The 15,689-nt window shown below is 39.4% G+C and overlaps 2 protein-coding genes across 6 annotated transcripts; one reads left to right on the top strand and one right to left on the bottom strand.

Annotated features, from left to right (window-relative positions):
- Positions 1-325: 325 nt before the first annotated feature.
- Positions 326-12,091, top strand: zc4h2 (zinc finger, C4H2 domain containing). The gene is made up of 5 exons (XM_074648038.1): positions 326-489; positions 2,138-2,309; positions 2,573-2,745; positions 10,178-10,340; positions 11,343-12,091. Exons 1-5 carry the CDS (start codon positions 437-439, stop codon positions 11,454-11,456), a joined length of 675 nt encoding a protein of 224 aa, XP_074504139.1. The 5' UTR covers positions 326-436; the 3' UTR covers positions 11,457-12,091.
- LOC141775085 (uncharacterized) lies at positions 12,032-15,689 on the bottom strand. Of its 5 annotated transcripts, none has more exons than XR_012595552.1 (6): positions 15,559-15,689; positions 15,382-15,464; positions 13,119-13,286; positions 12,950-13,031; positions 12,688-12,840; positions 12,032-12,574 (listed from the first exon to the last, which is right to left on the bottom strand). XR_012595552.1 is itself a non-coding variant. In XM_074648037.1 (6 exons), exons 1-6 carry the CDS (start codon positions 15,564-15,566, stop codon positions 12,335-12,337), a joined length of 729 nt encoding a protein of 242 aa, XP_074504138.1. In that variant the 5' UTR covers positions 15,567-15,689; the 3' UTR covers positions 12,032-12,334. The 5 variants fall into 5 exon arrangements, 2 of the variants coding, with proteins under 2 accessions (XP_074504138.1, XP_074504137.1); XM_074648037.1 differs by having other exon boundaries at positions 12,955-13,031; XR_012595551.1 differs by having other exon boundaries at positions 12,950-13,286.

The raw sequence follows: 15,689 nt of genomic DNA, 5'->3' as shown, positions 1-15,689 counted from the left end.
TTTGTTTATATTTTTCTGATTTTGAATGTTTGAATTATATTGTATTTCTTCCTTGTGGTTCACTGCTATAGCTATAAAGCCCTGATAAAGTAATAACAAGCAGAGAGAAACCTAAACCTACTCCATACTGTCACTATTTAATGTTACATTTAATGTTTAAATATGAAGTTGTTCCCGTCGTGCTGTAAAAGATAGCAAGTTAGAGGAAGTGGATTAAGTAACTTAGTATCTATTAGTTTAATCACAGCCAGGCTGCTCGCGCTGCTACTCATCATCACAACGTCGCCACGGTTCAGACATTACGGGCTCGTACTCGTGTGCGCGCTCGCGCCGGCTATTGTGTTTCTATATCAACAAGGAGACAGACCACCTTTAGAGACACCGTGAGACACCGAGACAGACCACCGGGGCCTGAACGACCAGGGACTGATACACCATGGCGGACGAACAAGAAATAATGTGCAAGTTAGAGAATATCCTGGAGATACGGTAAGACCTGACCGTGGAAATGAAGTTAGTTGTTGCCAGACACGTATAGAGAAACGTTATTGTAGCTAACCATTAGCCGGCCAGCAGATCCCCTTTTGTTACTGAGCTAGCTGATATTAGCCGGTCTGCTGCTGAACCAGCTCTTTAATATGTCTAGTCTGGTGCTGGCTGGTTTACCACAGGGTTGGAAAGCAGTCACCACATGCTAAATGAAGAAGCTGTAGTTAAGGTGCATGTAAGGATTATAATGTATGGACATTCCAGATGTGTATCAACAAAATGCCAGATGTGCGATGCTCATTATTTCTATGGGTAAGCTAGCTACTTAGCTTGTTGGTCTGTCATCAAACTGTACAACACCCCTCTAGGGAGGAGGGGGGACAAAGGAGGACGGTCTGCAGGACAGTAATGCACTATACTCATTTTTTACAGTCTCTTCTGCACTATATTCACTTTTTTTAATAGTCGTGTATCACAGCTGTTGCTCTGCACTATATTCAGTTTGTATTTTTATATCTGGTATATTTATTTGTACTTTGCACTACTAACTTTTTTACTGCCTTTTTACTAACATGTTTTGCACTATGGGAACTGTGATGCTGGAAACTTGAATTTCCCTTGGGATCAATAAAGTTACTATCTATCTATCTATCTATCTATCTATCTATCTATCTATCTATCTCACTTAACACCGGTGGCAGAATGGTGTTTGTTTGCCCTGATGTCTTATTTGCAGCCACACTTCGTAACTGCGTAACAGATGTGCATGAAACACTACATTAATTAATAATAATAATAATAATAATAATCTTTATTTGTATAGCACCTTTCTAAACATAGTTTCAAAGTGCTTGCACAGATACAATGAAATACAGACAAAATAAAAAACAACAATAGAAGAACAAAACAAAGACCAAATAATGAGAAAACTAAAACCCGTAACCAGTGGTATCAAAACAATGAGTCACTACACATAAGCCAAAAGAGGACAATATAAGGTGTGGGAAAAGGTGCACCAAGCTGCTTGAGTTAAAAAAGCCTTTTTATAAAAATGGGTTTTTAAAAGAGATTTAAAATTGGTAGTAGAGCTAGCTGTCCTGAGGTAGGCTGTTCCACAGTTAAGGGGCATTGATGGAAAAGGCCCTGTCACCCTTAGTCACCAGCTTAGATCTGTCTACAACCAGTATAGAGCCAAGTCACAGGACCTCAGGTTATGTGGTGGCACATACAGTGTGAGGAGCTCAGTGACGTAGCTTGGTGCCAAACCATGCAGAGCTTTAAAAGTTAATAACATCTTAAAATCAATTCCAAATTTGACTGGCAACCAGTGAAGTGCAGCTAAAACCGGAGTGATATGCTCAAATCTCCTCGTACCCGTGATCAGTCTAGCAGCCTCGTTTTGGACTAGTTGCAGGCGATGTATTGAAGTTAATGCACTTAATACATTAAATCACGGCTGGAGTAATTCGGCCTAACATCAATGCTGAACGTCATTCATGAGTTCAAATCACTGCATGACAGATGGGAAAAGAGTGTGGTGTTTTAAGATCTTGCTATTTTTGTGAGGAAAGATCTTTCTATTTTTGCATCTGTGGGAGGGAAATAACCTAACAGCTGGTGTCTGTTGTCTCTGTGCCACTTTCTACAGGAACAAGACCGTCCAGATGCAGAAGATCAAGTCTCGTCTTAAGGTCGAGTTTGAGGCTCTGGAGTCTGAGGAGAAGCACCTGAAAGAGTATAAACAGGAGATGGATCTGCTCCTACAAGAGAAAATGGCACATGTGGAGGAGCTGCGGCTCATCCATGCAGATATCAATGTGGTGAGCGAGTCCTACATTCAGGGATGAGCACCCTCTGTAGAGGAAGTGCTGCTGAAATCTCAGTTCAGCTTTCAGATTGGTAGAATTTAGCAACAGCCTTGAGAATAGCAATGTTAGACGAACAACACATCAAGATATAGTGAATGCAATTTCAGTACCTGTATTATTTTGTAGTATAAATGTGTAATGACTAGGTACAACCACAAATAGCTATTACAGAGCATATTATGTGCATTTCTGAAATACCAATCCTGTCCTCTCAGATGGAGAGCACCATCAAGCAGTCGGAGAACGACTTGAATAAGCTGCTAGAAACAACTCGGCGTCTGCACGATGAGTACAAACCTCTGAAGGAGCATGTTGACGCCCTCAGGATGACTTTAGGTCTACACAGACTCCCTAACCTGAACGAAGAAGAGGAGAAGCTCTCCCTGGAGTCAGTATACGCACACACACAAATAGACACACACACACACACAATGCATACACGGTACATTGAAATTCTTTTGAACAGATGTAGCTTGATACAGATAACAGTTTGTTTACAACCATGTTTTTTGTCATCTTTAGGTCTCGTGAAATATTCTTGTTAATATAGTGATTTACAGTCAATTATTGACTTGACACTTACTGTAGATCTGAAAACATCTTAAAACATGTTTGTCTACGTATGAAAGATCACTTGTTCAACATTTGTATGATACACTTAAGCATACGATGAACAGTTTTATTTCAACTTTATTGTCATTATGCTTTTTCTGCATATAGTCAAGATCACATAATTCACGAACATAAAGTACAGTAAATGTAGAATACTGTCTTTATGGCATTTTTGCACACATATGAATATCATTACAGTGTAACCACACATATTCTCAGACATACAGTGTGGGACAATGGCAACAGCTAGCAGACTATATAGATATTCATTGGTCACTGCCAAGGTACATTTGTGTAGCTTGTCTCAGTGTGATTGCAATAACAGTGAAATTTCAGTGTGCCACGACATAGTGTTACATAATAGAATGTGATGCTATGTACTAGCGTTTAAAAACAAGTTGATGTTGTGTACTGTGAAAAGCCCAAATATAATCAGGCTTGCAGGGACATAGTGAGTTTATTGGTTAATTACATTTTTTATAGGCCACAAGTACATATATATTTGGCGTGTACAAAGATGGTCCAAGAATGGAGCCTAGTAGTACACCACATGTAATTAGCGACTTTGAGAAAATAAACCCATTCAAAGAGTGTTGGAATTTCAAACCGAGTCAAAGGGAACCACTCCAGTGCAGTCCTTAAAATACTGATCAACAGCGATAGAAAACAAAACAGTACCATGATGACTAGCTGTCATCCCCCCGCTAAATATGACCAGCAACTACCTCAGTTTCCTTGCATGGTAATGGCTGAGCGGATGAATGAGTGTTTGTATCCGTTTGTCTTGACCGAGGGGAATCTGAAGCGGGTGCCAGAGGGCAGGGATTGAAACTCCTGATGAAGAGGGTGGGTGCGGTCAGGCTAGATGGATTTTTGCCCTCTTCATCACCTGACTGTTATAAAGAACAGTCAGGCTACTCTGCTGGACACCTGTAATTTTGCTGCTTGTATTTACTATTTTAGCCAGTGCATTTTTGTATTTAATATTAAGACCGCCATACCAACAGATGAATGAAAAAGATCAAATAGATTCTATATGAGATTTTTAAAAGAGATCCATCAGGGACCTGCCAACCTTTCAGTTATGTGGTATTAATTTTTTATTATTATTCAAGTCTTGGAGCAATGGAAGGTAGTAATGACATTTCATTACTACCTGTATGAAATCATGAAGATCAGATCCCTTATTTAAAAAAAAAAAGGGTTGCACACAAACAGCCTTAACATATTCAGACACAACTAGAGGACAGAGAGCAATCTGTTTGGGATTTAAAAAGTCTAAGTAGGGCTGGGATGCTCACCACATGACTGCATCACCACAATACCACGGTTATGTAACCCTACCGCGGGTTTGAGCTCATTACTGTCATCACACCATTTATTTTTCTGGTGAAAGTTACAAGAGTGTATAAACACAGTAATTATTGTTCAGTTGTCATCATTGAGTGTCTTCTATCTGGAAGACGATGGAGTAGAAGCGCTGCTGGGTCTTTGTGGTAATCACATACAGGTGCTCTTTAGATCCTTCAGTTGTATTGGGCTCATTCAATCTTGTGAAGGGCTCACTGCACGGGTGGAATACGGTCCCAAAAAAGTACAAAATGCAAGCCTCCCTCAAAAATAATCCAAGGTGCACTGTAGTGTTTGAATAAAATTTTACATGGCAATAATAGAATAAAAATGATTGCCATGTAAAATAAAAGCATTTTTATTTTGTTCAAACGCTACAGTGTGTCTTGGATTATTTTTGAGGGAGGCAATAGAAGGATTCACACTAATAACTTTCACACACACATGATGGACCATAATAAATGCATAATAGAGATGATGATACTATACGGATGTTGATTTATTGCTGATAGCTGTCAAGATTAATAATAATAATAATAATAATAATTACAATGACTTATTTTCAGAGTGAAGTTAATTTAAAAAAAGAGAGAGCAATGTTTTTTTAAAGCTTCAACACTATTTTGGTCACGTTTAGTCAGTGAAGAGTTATCTGCCCAGACAGCTGTATCAATCATACAAATATCCCGTTGTATATGTGTTTTGAACTTGTTAACCGTATCTACATTGATTGATGAAGGCTTCCGGTCTGTCTATGAGCTCGCCTGTTTAAGGGGAATTCGGTCGATGTGATGTCCCCAGGGCTAGAACACAGTCTCACATATGAGATATCAGTTCACAGAGCGAGATCAGCCTAATAATAATAATAATAACTCACTGTATTACGAGTAGGACAGGTAATGAAAGAAGGGGCAGGAAATCCTGGATCAGATGACCTTAGCTTTATGTAAGAATGTTAGCAATGTTTGGCCGTCAATAGTGCTCTACGAATGAGGTATTTTTGTAGGCCAACAAACCATAGGGTAGGAAGGTAGCATCGACCTGGGTTCCCTCGACAAAAAGCCAATGGGATTTTTCCATTGGGTTTTGGATTATTGCAGAAAATAAGCTCTGTGGCAAATACACGTTTATGGTACTTAAACGTTTTGTTCCGTAAAATAATCTTCACAAATGAACACCACTTTTATGATTTTTGAAGAGTGAATGCAATCGCCAGAAGTAAAAAGCTAACGTTAGGCTATAAACAAACTGCACCACGGTCACATCAACGCAAGTATACACAAAGAGGCTGTAAAGGCGGATGAGTCGGCGTGATGACGTTTAGTAGTCTCATTTAGCAACCGCCATTTTTAAGACACATAAAGGCTTCAAATTCACAAGGAACTTTCATTTTGTGTTGATTTTGGCGGCCCCTGTGGACAAAAGCGGCAGTGTTTACATGAGCACCACCACCTCATGTCGTAAAGATCTTGATCTGGCTAGTGCGTGCATTTGTTTTGGATGCAAGTGAAAGAAATACGCAACTTATTTTTTTGATTTTTTTCCTTTCTTAAACACCGCCATTTGCAGGATGCATAGCGATGAGGTGGTAATGTATCTATTTGTGGCTACGTAAGATTAATAACTGTAATATGACAATGGTGAAACAAAGTAAAAGTTTTAGCCACCAACGTAAATTCATATATTGATGTAAAACCATATCTTGTTATGTATTTCATAACTAAAATAGACATATTAAATACCTGTCTAGGAGGAAGAGGTCCAATTCAGGATCGGTTTTGAATCCTCTCAAATCCCACAATTCTCTCCATCTGTTGAATGACTGACCAAGGTTGACTCGTGTTTTTGCCTGTGCTCCATCACTGTCCCGTTTAGCTTTTTTTTGTTCTTCGGTCAATTCTTTTTTTTCCCTCTTTGCTGCCCCTGCCCCAGTATCAGCATAACCACAAAATATAATGTCAAAAATAAAATTATCTAAAAGAAAATCTCCTCCTGCTTCCTTTTAGCTGACTAATGTATGACTCACTGCCAAACTTTGCCTGTGAAAATGTAAACATAGGCTCTTCCGATCTGTGTACCGTAAATAGTTTAGTATTATTTTGCGTGGAATTGGACACGGGAACTGGCATTACGAATAATTACATGGAAATAGACAATACTATTGCTGGTCATAAAGGGGCATCATCATGTGTCATAAATCATTTATTAATACAAAAGAATATATCAATGAATTTCGGCTCATAATTTCCTGGACGAGAGTATCTATGGTTGAGGATAAGAGCCCATTTCCTCAATTACATAATCCATAGAGAGGAATATTTTTGACGATTAAAAGATGCAAGTGTGAACAGTACATTTCTAGTATTTTGTGAATTCTTCAAAAGTCAATTTATACAGATTAATTCATGATGACGGTCACTAAAAAACTAACTGAATCAAGAGTATAATCTCAATAACATTAACAATTCAGTTGCAAAACTGATTTGACGCATCATTATTGGGATATTTTAAATTACCATCAACTGTAGTTGACTGTATGAGCAAAATTTGTCCCTTTTTCCAGCCTGAATTAGTTAAATAGCAGAGAATTCAGCAGATGTCTGCCTTCCACGTTAAAATGCACTTTGCCCACAGTAGTGCAACATTGTGCAAGATTAAACAAGTAATGGCAAACAGGATTCTAAATAATGTTTTACTGATAGTTGTGTTGGGTGGCGTGGGATAGTACAGATTATGGCAGTGAGTTATTTTATTGGCTGGTGTCGTAGCATGCCTTAACTCTTTGAAGGTGGCTGTTAAGATGACAGGCAGTTGTATGTCCTGAGGACTTGGAACTACTGTCTAGTAAAGAAGTTCTGGATCAGATGTTCAGATCAGATTTCTCAGATGTCGACGACAAATAGCAGTCCGCTGCCCTTTCGGCTCCGTGGTGTCAGAGGGATTTTGTGCATCTTATTTTTAAAGGTGGTAAATTTGATATCCAGAGCATTAATATAGCAGCAAACAACTATATGATATGTAAACATATAGAGGAGTAATGTCTACCCGAGCAGAGAACGAAGTCGCTCTCCCTCTGTGTGTTGCAATCCGAGTTTCTCCTCGCTTTGTTGACATTGAAGGAGCCGGCCGTGCGTGCTTTTAGTGCATTTTCATGCCCCACTGGCTAGCTCACGGCCGCTGCTCTGCACTGCTCTCATAGGGCGGTTACAGCTGATAACGCCGTCACTGTTAGCAAAGAACGTATAGTGCCAAGAAGTGAAAGTCAATTGTTTGTTCTATTGCAACATCAACACCCAGCAGCAAAGCTACGCTTCCGCCATTTTGGACTGAAAGCGACTACCGGACGTCAGTAAAACGTCCACTTAAACAGTGCCGAAGTAAAACAAAAATAATTTCTATTCTATTGTCATATGCTACCAAAATGACCTGTGTTGAATAATAAAATATTATGAATATAATAAGAGTTTTCAGTATAAAATGGCAGCAGCGGCTGATGTCGAAAATACACCGGAGTTTCATAGGCAATAGAAAATGCTCCCAATCCGTATTCAGCACCATAAAGACACTGCGAGGTGGAGGAAATTAATTTCCTACGTTGCCTTAGAGGAAACATCCTTTGAGTGGGAGATGATCTTTGGGTCACCAGTGTTCTGAAGAACCTGAATGATTTGTCTGATTTAAATATTGTATTATTTATTTATTATGGAATGTTGAGCAGGCTTTCATAGCCCCAATGTAAATGTATTGACAGCGAGATCTTTCGATTATCTCAAGTAAGTGAGACATTGTTTTTCAAATGCCATTTATTGATGCTTTGAACAAAAACAAAACTCCCATTTGTTGTATTTGGGTGGCGACAGAAGCCTCTAAAGCGGATCATAAACCTTGGCACAGTAATTCTGTAATATTTGTACTCACAAGATGATAGAGTCCCTGTAGCTTACACTCTTTAACACGTCTTAGTGGTAATGTGGATGACATTAAAATAATTTAAGGCTTAAATAAAAGTATCTCTCTTGATGGACAGGTCTGTTAGCCTGTTCAGAAATTCAATCAGGTCCAATTAAATTCCCCCTCCAACGCACATCAAGGAGGGCAGACAGATAGACTTCCAGATGCACAAACTGCAGTCTGACATCCATCAACAGTGGATGATATTATATTAAGATGGACAGTTTACTATGGAGCAAATGTGGGATGATGATGACTAGTTTATTCAAGATTCAAGTTTCTTTATTCGTCATTTGCACAACAATTACAGCAAGCAGTCGTAGGCAATGAAAATCTTGGGTCTCAGGTACCCTTCAACAATGCTCATGTGCATATATATATATATATATATATATATATATATATATATATATATATATATAAAGGCAAAATCACACGAGTAAAAGCAAAATGAGAATCAAAGATATAAAATAGTGGAAGTTAAAATTTAGGGCTTAAATATTAACATACATAAATATAAAATAAGTAATGTAAATATAAACCTGTAGAAGACAGTATTTCAAATGGATAAGCTGAATGTAAACAGGAATGTAGTATGTATAGAGAAGTATTAAATACATACATATATACAGAGGTGTGAACAGTTTGTAAAATAGTAAGTAGAGTATATAGAGCTAAGAAATTCATGATCGGAGGTGTTTAATTGGATCAAGGATCACGTTTGTTACGTTAGGACAGTTGTAGAAGATGACTTTTTATTTGAGATTTTTTTCTCCTGTCGTACAGACCAAAATATAAACCCAGTTTGCCTGCAAGTGATTCTGTCAGTTGTTGGTTTGGTCCCTCACTCAGAGGTACAGCTGTCAGTATATAGGGAATTTGGAAATGATCTGTAATTTCTCACTGTGGTTATTAGGATGTGGTTAGGATATTTCATGCTCTGCAAATTGAAATGTTCCCTCAAATAAAGAACTCAAGTTGTGAGGACTGCTGCTCTGCACGCTGCTGAGAGCATTGTTGGCAGGCAGGCTTTTCGGTTTGGCCGTGTTCTGTGTGGAAGCTCACATGATGAGTTCATTTGGCCAGGTGGTAGTCATCTCTCTTTTCTTTGGTGGTGTGTTCCTTGATTTTCCCTAAGTTTACGAGATGATTGGAAAGTTCTGGCTTATGTCGTCCTTCTGTGTTTTTTATTAGAAGACAGAACTCATTGCAGAGAGAGATTGATGCGAAGACATCGGAGATAATAACAAGTGACGTCACAGGCCTGTGGGGCATTTTTAAGATACTTTGTAAGAGTGACATGTCACCACAAAAATGTGCACCTCAGTTATAGCAAACAAATCCAACTGTAATAACTTATATGAAAACAAGAGTGACATAGAATCCATATCAATAATGAACTGTGAAGTTTAAATGTGTGTTAATGTGATGATTGTAATTAAGCTTAAACGGTGCTTCACTGGATCATGTTTACAGGAAATACAACCCATTAGATTTGTTCTCTTAATGCTCTACTCTATCACAAACCTATTTTGAGAGAAACCAGAGAGCGTAAAGAAATAGGATATCACGTTTTTTTTTGTTTTTTTTTGAAAACGGGCCAGTCAGGCATAAAGTCCAAGGCCAAATTTCTTTCCCAGCCCTCCGCACTCACGGACACACTCTCATGCAAGCAGGCAAACATTCTCACAATGAATGTACTTTTTACTCAGAGTTGTACATATAAAGAGGATGTGTGAGATTGAGTATAATGTTCTTAAATTTTTTAGTCTCCTTTTGTATTTGGTTTTGCCACTCCACGTGTCTTGATACACGGCGTAGATGGGATAATCTCAACTGTGATATGATTCATAAGCTCTAAATGAGAATCACAGCTAGCCAGGTTTCTCTTTCTTTGCTTTGAACAGTTACTTTGAGAAGCAGAAAGCAGAGTGGCAGAAGGAGCCGCATGAGCCCGCTATCCCAGAATCCCTTGCTGCCGCTGCGGCAGCGGCACAGCAGCTTCAGGTCTCCAGGAAGCAAGATGCACGCCAGACGGCAACCTTCAGACAGCAACCACCACCTATGAAGGTACTGCTCCTACTGACCTAAAACAGCTGTGATCGTGAAAAAAAAGTCTTTAGGTCTGACCTACAAATGCAGCAGCCATTTCATCAGCGGGTTCCCATAGGCTGCGAAATAGCCGCGATTTTCGGTGAAGCGCTGCCCGCGTCCTTTCGGCGCCCATGTAAATCAATTGGGCTGTTCACACAGGACATGCCGTGCCACGGCGCTCCGTGCGTGGCTCGCAATCCTCAGCGATAGTTTCGGCGCCTGGTCTATTTTCTCTGAGTACCGGGAACGAATCTGGCAAGAAAACACACTGATAATCTACTATAAATTATATATTAGGTGATATAAATGATCTGATAAGATGATAAAATCTGCATCCCACGAATGCTTTTGACTTCCCTCCCCTCTCTCCCTGCTGTTCTCCCGGAGTTTTGGTTCCTCTGATTCCATCCCCTGAATCATATTTCAAAATCCATTCATTATATTTATTAGAAGTAGCCTAGTGTCTGCTGTTTTTGATCAAGGGTTTTAAATTGCTTACTTATTCAACATTTCCACATATTTGCCAGTTGTGTCTTAACAGAGAGCGAGAGAGACGAGCCCACACACTACACAGACAGACAGACCAGACACACAGAGAGAGAGAGAGACAGAGAGTCTAGAGAGAGCTCTGTAGTAAACAGCAGAGGAGCAGAATTGCTTGTTGACTGGCGCAGAGAAATGTGCTTCTGATGTGAACAGCTAGGCTTCAGCTTGCGTGATGATTAACATAGTGCGGCCTTTCCGTTCCCTATGTGAACCTGCTGTAAGTTACAGTTAATTAGGCTGCACTTTATAGTTTCTTTTGTAATAATGAAAAAGCACTGCGAATATCCAAGATGTAAATCGGCTCCTCGTTAATGCCGTATATGGAGAAAATGGTAAGAAAACGAACACCACCAAAGAATAAGCTTGGTCAGACACACAGCGAAAAGGGCATAATATGAAGTGATTGCTCTAAATGTCTCCCCCTCTCTCCAGGCTTGTCTGTCCTGCCACCAGCAGATTCATCGTAATGCTCCCATCTGCCCGTTGTGCAAGGCCAAGAGCCGCTCCCGCAACCCAAAGAAGCCCAAGAGGAAGCCTGATGAGTAGATCCTACTCTACCTTCAACTACAGTAGGGTTTAAAGGGACCTGGTCCAATACACTGATTTAAGATCAGCCAGGTACATCGCAGTATATGGCTGAAATAACAGATCTGTGCTTCAGGACAATTTCCACAAACAGTCCCCCACTTTAACAAATTGTCTTAGTACCTTTTTTCATAAAGTGTCAGCTGAAACTGATGGAGGATCCGGTAACGTCATTCTGTAGTTTGTTTTTATCCGTGCTTTGGATGTGTTTATATGTAATCGTATGACTTCTATAGTAGGTTTACTAGCCCCTAAACATGTAACTGCAATAATGCAAAAAGAAAATTAATAAGATGTCCAAATAATTTCGCCCATGTCGCTATCGTTTTTTTGCCTTAGACATTGTACTGTACTTTCTCTTTTTTTTTGCAATGCATGCGTGCTTCCATGACCGTCAGTCGTGTATTTTTTGTGCCAATATAGAAATGTAATATGTTTAATTGAAGTTTAACTAAAACACAATGTTGTTTTAATGTTTACAGTGTTCAAGTGACCACGAACGGGAGAAAAAAAAGGCCAGACTCATTTGCTCTGAATAGTGTTATGTGTTTAACTTTAATACAGTGATAAGAAAATAAATAGCTGTTTTGTATTAACCTCGTTAGCATGTGCATTTTTTTTTTTTTACACTCAAAACAAAGGCTAGACGTGTTTCTGTTAATTAGTGTGAACATAAACACAGCTGAGCAGGGTAACCGAGGATCAGCATATGGATTAGTGTTTATTAGGCAAGTGGGTGGGTTTATCGCGTGTCAAAATAAAGAGATAGGAATATGTTTGACTCCACCACAACATTGTCCCTTTTCATTGTATTAATACTGTGCCCATCATGTCTGCAGCTATCTGTCTGAAAAAGGACAGCGAGGTCTTTTTAAATGAGTTCCTGTGGCTTTTTTGTCAGGGTAACCCCTCATTTCATCTGTTGCCTGGGCAACTCCACGTTCCTTAGTGGTTGCTAAGGCAACCCCAGGTTGCTGTGACCCGCACATCTCCACCAAGTAGTTCCTCCCAAATCCAGTGCGGAGCATCGAAGGGCTTTGGGAGATTTTGCCCAAACTCCCACGACGTGTGCACTCTTCCTGTAACGAGAGAAATACTTGATTTAATCCAGTGAATCAGACAAATTGACACAAATAGTCAGTTAGAGACAAAAGAGCTTGTAAGAGTTTGACACACAAAGCTCGTCACTTACTCCACAGTTCAAGTGTGTGTTTAGTCTGCCCTTCAGTGCTTGGAACCGCAGTTGTGTCTTCTTCCTCCTGATAAAACTTTTCAAGGCCAGAGAAGCCTGTTCCTGCTCACACACACTGCAGACAGCGGGATCATGGAGCTCCACCTCTGCAGCCTGACACACAAGTTAAACACATCAAGTGGAGAAATTAGGCGGCTGTTCTATCATGATAACATCCCCCCCCCCCCCCATGGTAAAAAGTCACACAAGTAGAGAATGTCACCTGACCCGTCTCATCTCCTCCTTGAAAGTTTTGAGCCGCAGCATTGAGATGAGTTGAGGGGGGACGGACTGGACCTCAGGACCTTGACATGTGAGATTGGGGGAGGTTTGGTCTGTCTCTCGTGAGAGAGGGAGGTTACATTCTCTCTGATCTCTAAACTCGTCCCCGCCTGCTACAACTTCTCTCTCACAGCCGGTCCACTCCCTCCATGTGGCTCCTTTGTGCTCGTGTCTGCTCCTCTCCTCCTCAGAGGACTGGAGGTGCTGCTGTTTGTTTCGGACACGAGAAATCAGTCTTCTAAGGGCTTCCTCCTCCTCCTTCTCCATTTTGTACAAAACTACAAAAAAAAGACAGTTTTAGTTTTATCTGATCAGTTTTAAAATATCAACTGCACCCCATAACTAACCCTAACGTTTAGTCAGTGATGTAACCTGTGAATTAAGCGCCGGTCCAGTTTTGTAGGGGAAATAAATCCCAGTTTCGAAACCAACAGTCATTTTGAAGTGAAATATTAACCGACTTTAGACTCGAAACAAAGGTCAGTGAGAACATGGCTCACCCCTTAACCAAACTGTTTACACGCCCTCTTGTTTTAGTGTTTACTACAGCTGCACTTCATGCCATCAGTGAACTACCAGCACCATCTGGCGGTCGACAGGTGCACGACAAGGGGGAAGCACGTGGTAATGTCATCCATTTATGTATTTAAAGATTCTATAGATTCTAAAATACTATGACTTTTTTCCCCAACATACTTTAGTTTGACTTTTTTAAAAAATGTTGCCGTACAATACTATAACTTTTGTCGACATACTATACTATTTTGTCAATATACTATACTAAGACTTTTTTTATTTATTTTTTCTACACACTATACTGTTTTTTTCAACATACTATACAATGACTTTAAAACATACTATGGTATGACTTTTTTGATTTTTTCAACATAGTATACTATAACTTTTCCGATTTTTTTTGACGTACTATACTACAACTTTTTTTTCATACGATACTATGACTTTTAAAAAAAAAATTCGACATGCTATAATGTGACATTTTTAATTTTTCTGACATACTATACTATGACTTTTTTTAGACATACTATACTGTGACTTTTTTATTTTTTCGACATACTAAAGTATGACTTATTTTTTCGACGTACTATACTGTAACTTGTTTTGACATTCTATACTATGATTTTTTTTAACCATTTCAACATACTATAATATGACTTTTTTTCGACATATTATACTATGACTTTTTAAAAATGTTTTTCGACATACTATACGACTTTTTTTGATTTTGTTTGACATACTATACTGTGACTTGTTTTATTTTTTTGACATACTATACTATGACTTTTCTATTTTTTCGACACTACACTATGACTTTTTGTTATAGTCATAGTATAAGTCATAGGATAGTATGTCGAAAAAAAGTCATAGTATAGTATGTCAAAAAATAAGTCATAGTATAGTATGTCGAACCAATAAAAAAGTCATAGTATAGTATGTCGAAAAAAGTCACAGTACAGTATGTCGAAAAAATAAAAAAGTAATAGTGTACTATGTCGAAACAAAATCATAATATAGTATGTCAAAAAAAATTCATAGTATAGTATGTCGAAAAATAAAAGTCATAGTATAGTGTGTCGAAACAATAAAAAAATTCATAGTATAGCATGTCGAAAAAAGTCATAGTGTAGTATGTCGAAAAAAAAATAAATAAATCAAGGTATACTTCTATGATAGTTTTTTAAACTACTCAACAGACTCCAAATCATTCAGAACTCTGCCGCCCGGATCATCACCCGCACCAAGTCCTCCGACCACATCACCCCCATCCTCATCCAGCTGCACTGGCTCCCTGTTAAATCCCGGATCGACTACAAAAACCTTCTGCTCACCTACAAAGCCCTCCATAACCTCGTCCCCACCTACCTCACAGACCTCCTCCAGGAGTACACTCCCTCCCGTTCCCTCCGCTCATCATCAGCCGGACTTCTGACTACCCCCACCTCACGCCTCAGCACCATGGGAGCCAGGGCATTCAGCTGCTCTGCTCCCAGGTTATGGAACTCACTCCCCCCACACATCCGGCAGTCTGACAATATCACATCATTCAAATCCCTCCTGAAAACCCACCTGTTTAAACTGGCCTACTCTCTCTAGCACTCATCATATGTGTCTGTCATGTCCTGTTGTTTTTATATTGTTTTATCTGTCTATGTTTTAATTGATTCTTGTAAGGTGTCCAGAAAGGCGCCACTAAATAAAATGTATTATTATTATTAGATGACATTTTTGTGATTATGTTATGGCATAATGACTGTGTGACATTTTAAATAACGTCCTGTGTAAGTTAAGTGTTCAACGTGTATTGTGAAGTGTTTTATGTAAGTTACACTCAACTGATGGCAACAGGTGACTCACCTGCAGCTGTGATGACCTCCTGTTGCTCCTGTGACCTCTCTGTTGTGCAGCACCGAGCCTGCTGAGCTTCTACCGCCTGTAAACTGGACTGCGTGCTGACGTGACCATCTCTTCAACAGTATGACATCCCCACCAGAAACACAAACATCTTGGACATGTGTTACTTGGCAACCTTACCGACGCATTCATCGTTCATGGTTCATATCTACCGCGGGTACATGCTGTTATTTGTGTACTTCTGCTTTACAAATCGGAAATGAGACGTCATAAGCCATCATATGACAGCGCCCGCCAGTGGTCGGAGGACG

Source organism: Sebastes fasciatus, chromosome 10, assembly GCF_043250625.1.
Source record: "Sebastes fasciatus isolate fSebFas1 chromosome 10, fSebFas1.pri, whole genome shotgun sequence".
Classification (NCBI taxonomy): Eukaryota; Metazoa; Chordata; class Actinopteri; order Perciformes; family Sebastidae; genus Sebastes; species Sebastes fasciatus.
The sequence above is the reverse complement of the archived record's forward strand: the minus strand, read 5'-3'. Positions and strand labels throughout refer to the sequence as shown.